Source organism: Polypterus senegalus, chromosome 12, assembly GCF_016835505.1.
Source record: "Polypterus senegalus isolate Bchr_013 chromosome 12, ASM1683550v1, whole genome shotgun sequence".
In the NCBI taxonomy this organism is placed as follows: domain Eukaryota; kingdom Metazoa; phylum Chordata; class Cladistia; order Polypteriformes; family Polypteridae; genus Polypterus; species Polypterus senegalus.
This window is the reverse complement of record NC_053165.1, coordinates 145255236-145273206: the sequence shown is the minus strand read 5'-3', so window position 1 is coordinate 145273206 and position 17971 is coordinate 145255236. Positions and strand designations below refer to the sequence as shown.

The window sequence follows — 17971 nt, the reverse complement described above, 5'->3', positions numbered from 1 at the left end:
TGAATTAGTACATATACACACATAACTGCTGTATACAACATGCCTGTACATCAGTGTAAGAATTACAATATGCACACTACTGCAGGCAGATTACCAGTTTTTATACCTTCAAACATATGACTTCTGATGTTTTTGAGATTCACAATTTCTAAGGGATACAAGTGACAAAAAAGAGATGCAGTTTCAAACAGAGTGGACTAGCAATAGAATTCCTGTGGGTTAGTTAAAACAAAAGAAAAAAACTGAAGAGTCTTCAATTTGCAAAACTTCAATGAAATCATTTGTGACATTTACCAGTACATGAAGCTTACTTTACAGAAACACACAAGATAAAGGAAGTTTCAAAGTTTTGATTTTCTAAAGCAGAGTTTAAAAACAATATGGCTAACAATCTGGTCACCTCGCTAAATGGAATGAAAACCCACCTTCACTTACAGTATGTACAGAAAAAATAAATAACTACATAAAAGTTACTAACGTGTTGCTAAACTTGAGAGGCAGTTTTCGTTGTGTTCTCTCTTCATATCGTTTGGCCAGAAGGCTAATGAACTCAGTCTTGAATGTGCACTCTAAAAGGCTGTCATATTCTTGCTCGTGAAGGATAATGAAGTCATCCTGCATGGTGCTACAAGAAAAATAAAAATAAAAAAAAACAAAACTTTGACCGAGAAGTGGAGATATATTTGATTAATTAATTGACCTATATACTGTATATTAAATTATAATCCGTCTTCAGTATTATCACACTTAACGGAATCTGGAGTTAGGGCTGTGCGATATGACCAAAATCTTATATCCCGATATTTCATTTCATATCCCGATATCACGATATAGTACATTTTCTTTGTATTCAGTGAATAGTTTATATAATCACCACTCCTTTTTTTTTCATTTAAATTTAAAAAATCAAAAATGAGAAGTACTCAACTTGTAATTATTTCTGTTCTTTTATTTAGAACATTTGAGCAAATGTTTGACTAAGAATGTAAACATAAAATGTTAATGTATCAAATATAAAACACTTTTCAAAAACAAAATTACTAAAGGCCCAATATAAAATACTGCTATATAAAATGCCTGACATAAACAAAATGTGAACTGTAGCAGCAATAACTCTCACAACATATATTAAATATAAAAGGATCAAAGCACTAACAACTAAACTATATAAGGCCAATAAACCCTTTAAACAAAATAAATACAAGTCTAACATTAACTGTCAAAACCAAATGTAAACATTGTACTTCAAACTGTAGCAGCAATAAGGCTTACAACAAAAATATATTAAATATATAACATTAAATATAATATTTTTTTAGGCTACATTCTAGTAAAATGTTAATTTGCACATCGTAGTGTGGCAAATCTCCGTTAATGAGTTACAGCTGATCGCCCCGTGCGTGGGACTGGACGGCGCTAACGTGTTGATGCCGTCCAGCCCCAAGCACGGGCGATCCGCGTAACTCGTTAACGGAGATTTGCCGTGTTAATGCAGTTGTGGCGTAAACGTAATTTTAACAAGATTAACGCTGACAGCAAACGCTGCAGGGAAAATTATGCCTTAAGCAAATTGTTTTGGTAGCAATTAATCTTCCAAGCTTTTAACATGCTCGTTTAAATAGTACCTTTACAACTGTAATATCCTACGTGGCCTGCCTCTCAGTTGTAAACTCTCTGCATGCTCGCTCACGTGCTTTTTGCGGGGGTGTAGAAGAGGTTTGTCGTGTTGGAGTCTGTGGTAGCGATCGGTTTGCAGCATAATTTGCACAGTACCGTTTTCTGGTCCGTGTCAGACTTTTCAAATCCAAACCATCTCCATACTACAGAGGTAGCCCCTCGTTTAGGAACAAGGTCCTTCTGTGTGGAGCTACCTGGTGTTGCCTCGTCTTCATCAGCCATGCTACTGTGTCTGCATCCACGTGGTGGCCATCAAAACAATGAAAAAAATATTGCCGTAAACAGTTTATTTTGCGACACCACGAAACAAACGATAGCGTAATGTGCAGCGATAGACGTTTTCATATTGTCATCCGATATATATCATTATATCGAACAGCCCTATCTGGAGTCATTTTAAGCTGGAGCCTACTGCAGTAATGTTGGACACAAGATGGGAACCAGTTCTAGAAGGGGTGCCCATCACTCACAATTAGCCAAGAGTTGCTAAGCATGCAGAGAAAATGCCCACACAAAACAGACAGTGACAAAGCTATAATTATAACTCTGTCTCCAGCTGCTGCAGTAGATCTGTGCGAACCACTGGGCTTCTCCTGAAATAGAGAGGTAACAAAAATTCATTTAGAAAAAAAACATTTTTGAAAAATAATCTAACCAATTAAAAAGGGCCGAGTTAAAAAAGGCCATGCAAACGTTATGTGGATTGTAAGTCATGAGAGTTTCTGAATAAACTGCACGATGCACCTGTGCAGTCATCTTTGGAACACTGTGTGCAGTTTTAGTCTTCATATATTTACAAGCAAGGCCCAATAGCCTTAACACAGAACTGAAGGGTATTGCCATGGTGTTAAAAATTACAAAAGATAAATATTTTCATTTTAAGAAAATAACTGGCGACCTATCACTGTTGCCCCTATGCAAAAAGAACTTGTTAACTTCTCTCCTGCTGCATGGGAAGGGTGACACTGATGCCTACTAATAAATGGACTATGCTTCTGCAAAAAAAAAAAAAAAAAAAATAAAATAAATAAAAACCCTGGGATCCTTAATATTTTTATGAATTAAAAAATACTCACCTTCTCATGAATATAAAAAATGAAATGTAACAAAAACTAGGTAAAATAACATCATTAATAAAAGACAGTTATCATATTATAATAGTAAAGTGACTAAAATCTTTAAAGTGTGTGGTAGCTACCTATTGTTGGTGTGTGTTGGAGCTCAGATGAAATGATGACAAGAAAAGAAAATCCTTTAATTACAGTCTTATTGTTGTCAACAAGCTGTATCAAGATAAAGATAATAAAGATACACGATTCTTAGTAGCACTTTAAACTGTTTAATCCCGTTGTCAAGACTTGAATATCCGCAGTCTGTTCAAGAAGTCTTCTTTTCTTTCTTGACTTTGGCAGAGGATGCCAACTGCCACTTTGTCCAGGTACCCATTAATTAAATCACGCTGCTAAAACCCACAATCAATCCTTAAATCGGTTCACTAAACAAATTCAAAATGACCACACAGCCTTCTAAAGTCTCACGGGTCGTCTTTTTTTTTACTTAATCAATTTATACCATTACTCTTCTCATTCTTTTACATTCACACTCAACTCAAGAAAAAAATCAAAAATGACCCACACACCCTCTCGACACGCCAGCCTGCGTCCTCTTTGTGCGCCTCGATCGTTTTTTTTCCTTTCCAACCTTCGCGCCTTCCTTTTCTGCTTTACCAACTAACCCAATCTATAGCATGAATGCCTTGAGGAACAGAAATCAGTCTACTAATAAACATTTCCCAGGTTTGAAAAGTGTTTTCCTTGTAGCTACTGCAAATATGAACCATTTATCTAACACTTAATTTTTCATAACAAAGATTCAAATAATCTTCTAGGATCCTACATAAGATTAATAAAAATCAATAAATGTTTAACATAATGACACGAGTAAGAATGGTTAAGTGTTACAATAAAGTAAGTTCTTTTAACAAAAATAAGGAGGTAGACAAGGATGGCAGTTAGTGGGAAACTTTCTGCAATTATAAGAAAGTGTTTCTTCACACACCTGAAACCCTTTATTAGATTCCATGGATATGAGTATGTTATATTATTTGTATACACGTACAGTTATATGCAACAGAACAAACTAGTTTGAGATGCTGATGAATGTAGAAAGGGGACAAAAAGGTTAGGTCCAAATGCATTCTTCTGCATATTATTGCAAATATTTCAAAACTACATTAAAATTAGTATAGTGTGGCTGAAACCACAGGGTCTTCAGCAAGCAGAGTTATGTTTCACCTTTTGTCAATGACTATTACCTTGTAGCCTTACTATAGTGCTCTCGTAATTACCCACCAAACCCAGAATGACACCAAGGAGGCCAAGTATATAAAAATAAACCACAAAAGAGAGGGCCTTAACAACATCTTTAGATCATCACTGCAACAACCTGGTGGGACTGCTGTCCCCCTCGGTGCTTCTAGTTAGTTAGGCACAACGTCTCATCACGTTAATATGATGGAATATTAAAGAAAAATATCAGTATTCTGTAATTTCTCATTGGATAAATAACAATATTTACCTGGCTGACACTGCTGTAATCCTTTCAACCTCAATCCTTCGTTTCATCACCTCCCTCACCTGACCTTTTTCTGGTCCTTGTTTTACTTTCTCTCGGCCAATTAAGTAAACACACTTTGGGGTAAGTATAAAATCTCTCTTTATTCCCTAAAGAAAAAAGAAAAACAAACAAACAAAAAAAGATTCAGAATGATAGCACAGATTAAGTAAAGAATGATACAATTTTAAGTAATTGCTCTTTGAAAAAAAAATAAGGCAGAAACTTTAATTAGCATATGCAGCAGAAAGAAACCAGACCCTCCCAAGTCCCAGCCTCATACCTTGAACCTTCTATCATATTTGGTGACTGTGTCTGCAAAGTCAATTTTCTCCCTTTTGCCCACAAATTTCCGCAGCTCTGGACGGTCATCCATACCAATGTAGTCTCCAACAAAGTTTCGATTGATGCTGTGTCTCCGTCTTTCTTTTCTGTTTAAAAGCAAATCCGAAGCTACAAAGTGAAAATAAAAGAGATTGTAAATAAAGGTAAAAATGTTCTCCTTTGGATAAACCCTTTTAATAGTTTGTATTCCATATATACTAAGATGTTCTTTCAGGTCCCTGTGAACACTGAATTTTTTATTGTCTTAGAACTTTGTATTTGAAAGCAAGATTAACAATTGGTAATTTTTGAAGGTATCTATTTAGGCATATCGGGCAAAACGGAAAATATCTTAAAACTTCCAGAGATGTAAAAATGATGGAAAACTGAAATAATCAAATAAAAAAAAAAAGTATTAATCTGCTTTGTAACTATAACCCTAATTTGCTAAGATTCAATAAAACACCAGAACACTTCACATACATTTTAAAAATGAGCTTCCTTAAACACATTGGTGGTGTTCATTCTCTCTCTGACATCAACACAGATCAGAATAAGTACTTGACATGTTGCGTCATAACAAGCTACATTTTCCCTGTGTGAAGTTTAATTTTTCCCTGACCTACAACAAAATGTCTGTGGAAGAACATGACTTTTTCCTCCGCTGGATAATTAAGATGGAACTTGTATTGGTACTGAGAATTAAAAAATGCAATGTTTGTTTAACATAAGAATTAGGACTTGAAGTACATTTTACAGCTTAACAAGTATTTTATTGCTTATTAATTATTTACCAGCATTTTTATTGCTTTGACTGGGATAAAACTTGACCTTCAACTGCTGGAAACCCTACACAGAGCAACTGCAGCATTTGCAAGGTGTAGGAAACCACGAACAACTGCTATGGAGGGAGACAGGCAATGATGTGAAGAATACTATCAGACTTCTTTTAAAGTTGAAGAATCTTAAAAAAAATAAGTTTCTCTGAAAACAACATGAATGCACGGTTATATGCAACAGGTGCACAATCTCAAGATGCTGGGAAATACTCAAGAACATTATTGGCTTGAAAAATTGACCTATTCGATACACTTTAAAAAATGTTGTCTTGTGTTTGGATTTGTGCCCTTTGGGGCTTATTTTAAACTACAAGCACAGGAACTGTATTTTCTGTAACATGTATAAAGTACTTCACTGTAGAACACAATTGCCCATGACAAGTTAATGTATGTACACCATGACTATGGAAAAATATAACTAGGACTTCAAAAATACCAAACTTATGTCTTACACGTCTTTCTTTTGTAAGAAATAATAATAAAAAGTGCCTTTTTTCATTTCTCTCCATTATAAAAAAAAGAATCCTGTGGGGACGAGTATGATTAGGAGACGATACGTGATCTTCATGTTAAGATCACAGAAGACAAATAAAAGACCCGCGAGAGGAAAGAGAATGGCCACAGAGCGTCTTGCAGGGAAATAGAACATGAGATTCTTGCAAGACATGCCCTACTTACAAGCAATAATCAGAGCACGGCCAGCAAAAAAAAAATCAGAAGTGTAAAGGGACACAGATACAGGGGCCTTAGTACATATAAAGCATATAAAGGACAATATGTTATAAATTAAATGTTGACGACTAATATATCGCATTAGCGCAAACAAAAGGAAATTAATCATCAGGACCAGGTCAGAAATAAAAGGCAAAGAGCAGAAAACAAAGTGTTTTCACCTTTGCATCATTCAATGCACAAAATGTAGATTTACACAATAATGGACCATACGCTATAAGAATCTGGCGTCCCATAACACTTTAAAGCAACGAAAAGTTTAATTTTAAAGAAAACACAATTCGGTCAGGTGTATATTTATGATCACGGAGAAGCGATCACTACGAGAGCAGCAGAGACACAAAGTGGCAAAAAGGACAGCGTCTGTACAGGCTTTAAAATGATCGAAGGGCAGCGCGAAAGCAGCTGCCCTCCCTTCACAACGCGAGCAGCGTTATACGTCCTGCGAGAAAGACTTTTAACAACGCCCAGGGCTGGAAATAAAGAACAATTATTGTTTTCACAACATAATGTGAGACAAGGCAGTGAGCCATCATTTAAAACAAGTCCACAGACATCTAACCTAGCAGTTGTTGGATTGCTTTTGGCAGACACGTATCATGTGCTCCCAGCTCTTAAAACAAAGACATGCGACAAGCAGAACAGGCAGCTCGCCAGCAGCAGAAAGACAGCAGATGATCCGACGGCATCTCCTTAGCAGCGTGCATTCAGCCGCCCCCTCTTCACAACGTGAGCAGCGTTATACATCCTGCGAGAAAGAGATTTAACCACACCTGGGGCAATAAAGGACAAGTATTGTTTTTACAAAAGTTTTTAAAGTAAATGTGAAAATAATGCACATGTAACAATTCCCATGAAAATAACAACTTCTTTAAATTGTATATCCGGTAATCCAAACACGGGGGTGGGCGAGCAGGCCTAGTTTCTTAAAATATCAAGTTAAAATCGATTGGGTGGCAATAATTTTGACCACCACTGTGACATCTATTGTTAATACTGGCAATGAAAATGCGTCCTATGTGTTTGGACTTCAGCCCTATTGGTGTTTCTAAAGCTAAAAGAAATCACTTGGAGATGGCTTGCTTTGTGGTAAAGTAACACTTTATCCTTACCCAGTGGTTAAGGAAGGTCAAGTAAACCAAACAAAAATGTATTTTATTATTATTTTATTATTTTACCAGAGAGATAATTCTGTTTACATAATTCCAAGGCAATATGTATAAATCAGTGAACTTAAATAGACCACATTTCAAGTTGTATATATTTAACAAATCGGAAATTAACATGGAATCCTTGGAGATGAGAAGAGGAGAAAGCTAGCTCATTAGCTTAAAAAAAAAAAGGGAGAAGTCAGTAAACTATTGACAATGTTTCCTCCAACTATGTTACCAGGGAAAGCTTAGCATTTAAAACTGATTCACATCATCCCCTGGCTCTGCCTTTACCTTCACCTTCATACAGTTTTTCCAGGTGATTTTATTTGTATAAATTTCACCTATAACAACACTACACACCCATCCTTTATCCACATGAGACAAATTCTGTCTGCATTCAATTTACTGACGCTTAATGGTTTCAGAGCCAAATGGGTCTAAAAAACACACAAAGCTCTCAAAATCCTGGCAGTGTTTCAAAACATTCCAGGACTGTCATTATAGGTCACATCTTACAGTGGTATGACTGGCTAACATACAGCCAAGCAATCAATATTTTTGACACTTAAAACTATGCCCATCTTTCCTTTCTATTTAGCTTCTGGAATTCTTCAAAAAATGTTCAGTAGCTTGTCCAGCTGGCGTCAAAAGTAAGTGCCAAATGTAATTCTTCAGGCCATAGCTACATTCAAGTAGAGTTGGCAGATGGCACCAATGACAAAAATGGTACACAAAAATAGACTAATATATCTTTATTAATGTGTGATATAAAGGCAAGTCATGTGAAAGGTGCTTAAAGCAGAAGAAACAAGTATCAAAGGAACAAGTAACAAATAATGATGACTGGATAATCTAGCTTTCTCCCAACATTCCCAAAAATATGCAGATTAACTGATTGTTGTAAACTGGCTTTGTATGAATGAAGGTGTCTTGTGATGGACTAGCGTCCTGTCCAGGACTGGCTTCTGCCTTGGATCTAGTGTACCTAGGACTGGCCTCCTAGCCTAGTGACCTTCAACTGGATTTATTGATAATGAATGGAAATAATGTAGAATGACAAAAAGTAACCTAATACGCATTCAGCACATAACACTCATTTGGCACACGCTTTCTAGGTACTTAAACTTAAAAACACAGCACTGCAGTTGGTGAAAAAGAAATGAATACCTGAAATAAACAAGACCCCATATTCTGAACATTAGCAGCCTTAACTAGGATAAAAGATTTGTTCCTTCAACACCAAAGTAAAGTCATATAAAACACATAGAATTTATAAAACTACAGTATATGTTTGTGAGGAAGGATAACATTAATAATTCACTGCCATTACCTAATGAGACCAAAACAAGATCTGAGATCATGAGATGCATTTAACTCTGGTGAACATTCCTCCTCATAAATGTATACTGTACTCTTACTTTAATATGCTTATAAATCATATCTTATGATTATATAGTCATGTGCTGATTTATAGCAAGTTGAGGAACAATAGGATAATAATGTTCTAGAAAATGGCAAAACCAGCTGTAGTAATAAATCTTTTACTTTTAATATTATTTCTTCACAGGGTCTCATATGTTTTCTGTCTCATCGAGGGCCCTTTAAGGTTTGTTTTCATTTGTTTGCTATTTTTTACGTCAAATGTCATCAAAATATGTAATACCAGGGGTGTCCAAACCTTTGCATGGAAGTGCATATAATTTGGAGAACGATGCATGGATTTCCTCTATGCCAACATATATTTGATATAAAGCACCACCAGTTAAAATTGTTGTCATACTTATTGTTCAGTTATACTTTTTAATATTGTGAAGTATTTCATTATTTTTTGTGCTTCATCACTTACTTTTAGGAAATAACAATGAACAGAACCAGAACAAATTGCTGTACTAAATCGATCAGTTTTGGGATTACCTGATTCGTCACACGGTGGGGTCAATATTATTTTACTACCTTTTGGATTATTCAATATAACTCAGGGTGCATGGATGGAATACCATTCATTAACTTACTGTGCCAAGTGCTAAAAACAAGGTGTGAGAACACCTGTAATACATCCTGATTTTCTACTTAGCATTCAATAAAAAAAAAAAATCAGTCAGATATGCCATTAACCTACTACTTTTTATATCCTTAGTTTGTAAGGAGCAGTCTTATATACAAGACACATTTAACTGTAGCAGTCGTACCCTAACTCTAGGAATACAAATAAAGTCAACAAAGACAAACAAAAATTTATGAACAGTACCTTCCTCTCTCATCTGTACATAACGTTTTCTTGCCGTGTATTTCCGCCATGCCTTCTGAATTGTGCGAGCAAAACCATCATATTTTCTTTCACGTGTTTCTTCTAACAAAAATAACTGTAAACCAAAGAAACAAAACCCTTTGACAACTGAAATTTAAATAAAAGAAAACAACACATATACTGTAGACTGTGGCAAAAAGCACTGCATACAAGGCAAGACACAAACATCTGTACAGTATACTGCAGTAAAGCATATTAGTCGTTCAGGTCTTGTTGCACTTCACTTAGAAATGGCATTATTGGCGCAGTAACTGCACCAACTGGAATCCAAGTGCTTACACTACAATATATAAAACAAGACAGATAATCTTCTTCTTACTTTGTATAGTAAAAAAATGACCTTTGAAAATAAATTAAAAAGGTATGAACTTTACAGAAAGAAAAGGTCAAACAGCTTACAAAAACAAAAGTAATAAACTGAGTGCTGAAAGTGCAACAAGATTATGCTTTTATCAGAAGCAGGCCACAAACAAAGACTGCATACATTCTCTAAGTAACACACAACTTTTCTCCTTTTTCTCTCAGCATGATGGCCGAGATTAGAACTACATGTTGGTCAAGTCTTGTATTTCACAAAAGTGGTGGCTAAAAGTGTAGCCCTCACATGGATACATTGGTATTCATCAGTAAAAAACAAGAAACAGAGATTTTTAATTTAAACGGATATGCAGACATGTGTGGTATTTTGCTATAGTTGATAAATACACACATAGAAATATTTTTAGGTTTGCACTAAGAAAAACAGTACTTGATAAAAAGCACAATACAAGATCTATAAAGCTGTACGATTTGGTCATTTGTAAGTATAAACATTCAAACAAATAACTTTAAAAGGTCAGGCACAACTTGCAGAATTTTACTATATAAAGAAAAAATTGGGCCATTTAGAATAAGTGCATTTGTTACCAATATTTGAGTAAGAGTTTAAGAAGCAGGAGACAACACATCCTGCTCTTGGTTGTCTGTCGATCACAAAGATTGAACATCCGACTGCTGTCTGGAATTTGTCAGACCATCCTGCCTTTTCACCAGTTCCTGGCACGAAGACAGCTGGATACAGTCAAGGAGCCAATAATTCAGCAATAGACAAGACGTTCTCTTATGTTCCTGCTTGAACTATTTGAACAGAGCTTCCTGCTCTAATGGTGTGCTGCCTTGCCCAGCATTAAAGTGAAGGTTAAGTACTATTCTATGAAATGTTAAAGGGCTTTCACCTTCAGGTGCTTACTCTAATAACAACAACAACATTTATTTATATAGCACATTTTCATACAAACAGTAGCTCAAAGTGCTTTACATAATGAAGAATAGAAAAATAAGAGACACGGTAAGAAAAAAAAAATAAGTCAACATTAATTAACATAGAATAAGAGTAAGGTCCAATGGCCAGGGGGGACAGAAAAAACAAACAAAAAAAAAAACTCCAGACGGCCGGAGAAAAAAAATATAATATAAATGTGTGTGTGTGTGTGAGTATGTCAGGATTCTTGAAATTGGCCAATACTGCAAAATTAAAACCTAATTTTAGAGCGTTTAAGCTTCCTCCAATTCAATTATTTCCCACAAATGAAAAAGCTTCATTTTTGTTTCAATGATGATTATAGAGCCAACTCAGCCAAAAATACAGAAAAGCAGGTCATGGAAGCAATGTGTAAATATTACCAAAAATTGAATCCTGAATCTGATGTAATGCAAAGCCGAGTAGACAACGTTTACATTTTAAGTTCAGTTTTAAATATTCAAATGTAACAAACTTTGAGTGTATTCAATATTTGGTGATTAAGGTAACAGCCATAGTTTGCACTATTTAAAATGCTCACAATTTAACAAACAAATTAACTTACAAGGAGATATGTCAGGCCCAAGTTTAAAAGTTCCATAAAAACTGCAAAATATTATGGGGACCGGTCTTATAAGATAAACTTGGTGCTTAGTTTTCCACAAGAACACATCATTTTTCATAAGGGCTCATTCAGGAGTGATACTGTATATACTATAGTAAACAGCTGAGGACACTGCGAATTGATACAAAAAAAGAGCTTGAATGGAAAACGGAGCCATGTTTAATAAAAACAGCCATCACAAATCAATTCAGAATAGCAATCACTTAAAGTGTTAGCTTTGTACAACCAGCCAGTATGCATTACCTCCGCAAAAGAGATTCTGCTTTAAATCCCACATATAAAGGGAAAAAATCTACTTTGAAGTTTGAAAGAACCATAGAAGTTATTAACCGGTTTTATGCATGTAAGATCCCAGATTTCAGCATCACCAAACATTATGAAACCCTGTCTTTCACTTCATACCACTACAGTAAATTTTAACTTGAAAACAAAATGTCCTAAATGGAATTTTTACAATTAAATGTTCTACGTGCTCCTTAGACCTACTAACAAAAAAGTTAATGAAACGTTAAATGGCTGTTCTAGTAGCACCTAGTCTTAACATTATCAATAGATTCTTACTGACTGGCACAGCTCCTAATGCACTAAAAGTACCAGTTATCAGTCCTACATACGGTGCATCCGGAAAGTATTCACAGCGCATCACTTTTTCTACATTTTGTTATGTTACAGCCTTATTCCAAAATTGATTAAATTCATTTTTTTCCTCAGAATTCTACATACAACACCCCATAATGACAACATGAAAAAAGTTTACTTAAGATTTTTGCTAATTTATTAAAAATAAAAAAATTGAGAAAGCACATGTACATAAGTATTCACAGCCTTTGCCATGAAGCTCAAAATTGAGCTCAGGTGCATCCTGTTTCCTCTGATCATCCTTAAGATGTTTCAGCAGCTTCATTGGAGTTCACCTGTGGTCAATTCAGTTGATTGGACCTGATTTGGAAAGGCGCACACCTGTCTATAGAAGGTCCCACAGTTGACAGTTCATGTCAGAGCACAAACCAAGCATGAAATCAAAGGAATTGTCAGTAGACCTCCGAGACAGGATTGTCTTGAGGCACAAATCTGGGGAAGGTTACAGAAAATGTTCTGCTGCTTTGAAGGTCCCAATGAGCACAGTGGCCTCCATCATCCGTAAGTGGAAGAAATTTAAAACCACCAGGACTCTTCCTAGAGCTGGCCGGCCATCTAAACTGAGCGATCGGGGGAGAAGGGCCTTAGTCAGGGAGGTGACCAAGAACCTGATGGTCACTGTGTCAGAGCTCCAGAGGTCCTCTGTGGAGAGAGGAGAACCTTCTAGAAGGACAACCATCTCTGCAGCAATCCACCAATCAGGCTTGTATGGTAGAGTGGCCAGACGGAAGCCACTCCTTAGTAAAAGGTACATGGCAGCCCACCTGGAGTTTGCCAAAAGGCACCTGAAGGACTCTCAGACCATGAGAAACAAAATTCTCTGGTCTGATGAGACAAAGATTGAACTCTTTGGTGTGAATGCCAGGCGTCACGTTTGGAGGAAACCAGGCACCGCTCATCACCAGGCCAATACCATCCCTACAGTGAAGCATGGTGGTGGCAGCATCACGCTGTGGGGATGTTTTTCAGCAGCAGGAATTGGGAGACTAGTCAGGATAAAGAGAAAGATGACTGCAGCAATGTACAGAGACATCCTGGATGAAAACCTGCTCCAGAGCGCTCTTGACCTCAGACTGGAGTGACGGTTCATCTTTCAGCAGGACAACGACCCTAAGCACACAGCCAAGATATCAAAGGAGTGGCTTCAGGACAGCTCTGTGAATGTCCTGAGTGGCCCAGCCAGAGCCCAGACTTGAATCCGATTGAACATCTCTGGAGAGATCTTAAAATGGCTGTGCACCGACGCTTCCCATCCAACCTGATGGAGCTTGAGAGGTGCTGCAAGGAGGAATGGGCAAAACTGGCCAAGGATAGGTGTGCCAAGCTTGTGGCATCATATTCAAAAAGACTTGAGGCTGGAATTGCTGCCAAAGGTGCATCGACAAAGTATTGAGCAAAGGCTGTGAATACTTATGTACATGTGATTTCTCAGTTTTTTTATTTTTAATAAATTTGCAAAAAAATCAAGTAAACTTTTTTCACATTGTCATTATGGGGTGTTGTGTGCAGAATTATGAGGGAAAAAATGTAATCCAGTTTGGAATAAGGCTGTAACATAACAAAATGTGGAAAAAGTGATGCGCTGTGAATACTTTCCGGATGCACTGTAGATGTGTGAAACTAAAGGACTGTAATGGTCATGCCCAGAGGTCAGGCTCCCTGGGCCGACATCAAGATGAATTTAAACGAGACGCCTGTATAGTAAATGATAAAGTTTTGACCGGAGAGGGACTCTGTTTGAAGAAGTATGTTAACTGGAGAGGAGCAGTAACAGCACTGAAGTAAAAGTTGTTACTGTAGTATATGACATGAATTTCACAAATATTTTAAGTAAAAGAATAATGTAAGATTGCTAAAAGAATTATGATTAAGAGTGGTGGTGGAAGTGAACACAGGTACCTGTATGTAACAAGTGGTGAAGAAAGCGTGCATACTATATTCTTGTTGCTTATTAATAAAGTTCTCACTTATCCTTGTTCATTAATCCTGCTGGTTACTTGTGAATCTTCTCCTTATCGAGAAAATTAAACTTTACAGATATTATTTGCTCCTGGCAAGAAAGTCAGATGGTCTTCTCCACTGTGGTAGCTTTAGATCTGTTTCTCATGGAGACAAGTTCATTTCATTGTGTTCATGTCTGGTAGTGGCCTGGTTATTATAAATAAATACCTACGTACATCTGACAGACATATCTGAGCAATTTAATAGTCACTTTGCTCTGATACAGTGACTTTAATCTTAAAGGGCCACTTGATCCACGCTTGTGAAGCACACTTGAGAACAACGGATACTTGATTTGATATCTATACTGTACTTGGTTTGATATAATATTTCAGCTAACATAATCCAGGCTTTTGGTTACCTAAATGAATCTATTCATAAACCACAAACAATCAAAAGAGATTAACCATCACTAACCACATGCAGAAACATAATGCCTGCTTGACTGGTGATGGAAACAAAATTTTAAGCTTTCATTGTTACCAGTATTTATCATGGAGTGATCACATTCACACTCAAAAAGCTTTTGGTGTTCTTTCATGCTTTATGCGTCATGTTTATTTTGTTTGATCCGTTCAAAGCTATAACCTGAAAGCCCTATTGCTTTAAAACAAATGTAGTCTTATGGAAACAACGCTTACATGCTTGTAATGGCAGATGTCATGCATCATTATAATGTGAACAACTGGCATCACCAAAATACAGTTTATGATGTATACTTGCATTTAACACATCTAATATTTAGTCAGTCTTCCAGATACCACTGGTGTTCCAATACCAACAAGGTTTTTCAAAGAAATATCAGGCATGCTAATTGACGATATTCTTGATATAGTTAATTCCTCATTAGATACGGGGGTCTTCCCAGACTGTCTTAAGACTGCTGTAGTTAAACCCCTATTCAAGAAAAATAATCTTGACCCCTCTGCCTTTGAAAATTTTAGATCCATCTCTAACCTGCCCTTCTTAAGTAAAATTCTAGAGAAGGCAGTCATTTTGCAGTTAAATGACCACCTCAATAAACCTGCTATTCTTGATAAATTTCAGTCAGGCTTCAGAACAAATCACAGAACAGAAACTGCACTCGTTAAAGTAGTAAATGACTTGCGGGTAAATGCAGACAGTGGCCATTTATCTGTTCTCATCCTCTTAGATCTGAGTGCCGCATTTGACACCATTGATCACAATATTCTTAGAAATCGCCTTAGTCAATGGGTGGGCCTCTCTGGCAGTGTCTTAAATTGGTTTGAATCCTACCTGGTAGGTAGAAAATTCTTTGTTAGTTGTGGTAATCACAACTCAAAGACACATGATATTCAATATGGTGTTCCACAAGGCTCTATCCTGGGTCCGCTGCTTTTCTCAATCTATATGCTTCCGTTAGGTCAGATTATCTCAGGTTACAACGTGAGTTACCACAGCTATGCTGATGACACACAGCTGTACTTATCAATAGCACCTGATGACTCCGACTCTTTCGATTCACTAACACAATGTCTTACTGGTATTTCTGAATGGATGAATAGTAATTTTCTCAAACTAAATAAAGAGAAAACTGAAATTTTAGTAATTGGCAATAATGGATTCAATGAGGTTATCAGAAATAAACTTGATGCATTAGGATTAAAAGTTAAGATGGAAGTAAAAAACTTAGGGGTAACTGTTGACTGTAATCTGAATTTTAAATCACATATTCATCAGACCACTAGGACAGCATTTTTCACTTAAGAAACATAGCAAAAGTTAGACCTCTTATATCATTGAAAGATGCTGAGAAATTAATTCACGCTTTTGTTTTCAGTCGACTAGATTACTGTAACGCACTCCTCTCAGGACTACCCAAAAAAGACATAAATCACTTGCAACGAGTGCAGAATGCAGCTGCTAGAATCCTAACTAGGAAAAGAAAATCTGAACACATTTCTCCAGTTTTGATGTCACTACACTGGTTGCCTGTGTCATTCAGGATTGACTTTAAAATACTGCTTATGGTTTATAAAGCCTTAAATAATCTCACTCCATTTTATATATCGGACTGCCTGACACGTTATATTCCAAATCATAACCTTAGATCCTCAAATGAGTGTCTGCTTAGAATTCCAAGAACAAAACTTAAAAGAAGTGGTGAGGCGGCCTTCTGCTGTTATGCACCTAAAATCTGGAATAGCCTGCCAATAGGAATTCGCCAGGCTGATACAGTGAGCACTTTAAAACACTGCTGAAAACACATGACTTTAACATGGCCTTTTTATAACTTCACTTTAACTTAATACTGATACTCTGTATGTTCAATTCATCATAATAACTATTCATAGTGGCTCTAAAATCCGTACTGACCCCTACTCTCTCTTCTGTTTCTTTGTCCAGTTTCTTTGTGGTGGCGGCCTGCGCCACCACCACCTACTCAAAGCATCATGATGCACCAACATTGATGGACTGAAAGCCAGAAGTCTACGTGACCATCATCATCAGGTCCTTCCATGAAAACCCTAAATACAAAGAGGACTGTTTGACTTATGTTAGGTAGATTGCCCAGAGGGGACTGGGCGGTCTCTTGGTCTGGAACCCCTACAGATTTTATTTTTTTCTCCAGCCTCTGGAGTTTTTTTTTGTTTTTTCTGTCCACCCTGGCCATCGGACCTTACTTATTCTATGTTAATTAATGTTGACTTATTTTATTTTTATTGTGTCTTCTATTTTTCTATTCTTCATTTTGTAAAGCACTTTGAGCTACATGTTTTGTATGAAAATGTGCTATATAAATAAATGTTGTTGTTCTTTAAGCAAAGAAACAATGCGTGTGTCATTACGTGGTTTAAAACATATATGATAAATCCAGTCAGTTTCATACTGCATGTGTGCTGGGAATCTGCTAGTGTAAGTACCGATATGTTGCAAACATAAGAAAGACCTCGTCAACATTACCCAATTTCAATCATTTCAATAAATGTGCAGAGAACAAAAAAAAATCATAAATACACAATGAAGTATGCATTTCAATGGATGCAGTTAACTATAAATCATTTAAGTTTTTTTTCTTTAGTGAACTACAACTTCCATGCACATGTGACCAGCAAACCATGAACATTGTGTTTAAGTTTGTTTTGTTATTCTAAGCAGCAGTCATCTTTTTACTCGCAGGCTAGAAACTTAACCTCCTCGGTGATACAGACACTGTAGTTTGTTTATTGATTAACTTACTGGCTCTCATCAGGCTCATAACTTGATTTTTGCTACAAACACAAAAAAAGTCAGAAAAAAAAGGAAAAATAATCCAACAATCAATCAGTCTTGCACATACATTCTTGTAATAAAGGATTGCTACGTGTTTTGTAGAAGATCCGTGTAATTAGAAGCGATGGCACTACATAATCAAGTAATGCATTTTGCTGTACTATAGACACGATTAGTTGTTTGATTTTTAGGAAAACCGGGAACAGCAATTTGCCTAAATCAGTGCTTTGAATCTTAGTATCCAGCCCAAAAACAAGTCAGCTTACACAGATTTATGGGAAGGGGAGAGCTTTTCCCTTTTTATTTGCACAACAACTGTGAAGTAAACATTTTCCTACATTCCTTTTCAGACATTTCATTTTTTACAAGCTTATTTCATTATTTATTTCCTTTACTTGCCCCCACTGTAATATAAAACGCTTTAAGGTAAATCTTGTAAAACATATTCTTTTATTCTTTTTTTAATTAGAGATTAAACTCTTTCTTTAATTGCACTTCAGTTAAAGAAAAGAATAACTACTACCTGAATACCGTGTATACACAACT

General features: G+C 36.3%; 1 protein-coding gene across 2 annotated transcripts in view; it reads right to left on the bottom strand.

Annotated features, from left to right (window-relative positions):
• Window positions 1–17971, bottom strand: part of myo1ea (myosin IEa) — a 139968-nt gene that overhangs the window by 15674 nt on the left and 106323 nt on the right. For both annotated transcript variants that reach the window (XM_039773727.1, XM_039773729.1), the window contains exons 20-23: window positions 9588–9702; window positions 4574–4743; window positions 4255–4400; window positions 479–625 (exon numbers count right to left, since the gene is read on the bottom strand). In XM_039773727.1, coding sequence (XP_039629661.1) covers window positions 479–625; window positions 4255–4400; window positions 4574–4743; window positions 9588–9702 — 578 coding nt within the window. The remainder of the gene's footprint in view (window positions 1–478; window positions 626–4254; window positions 4401–4573; window positions 4744–9587; window positions 9703–17971) is intronic.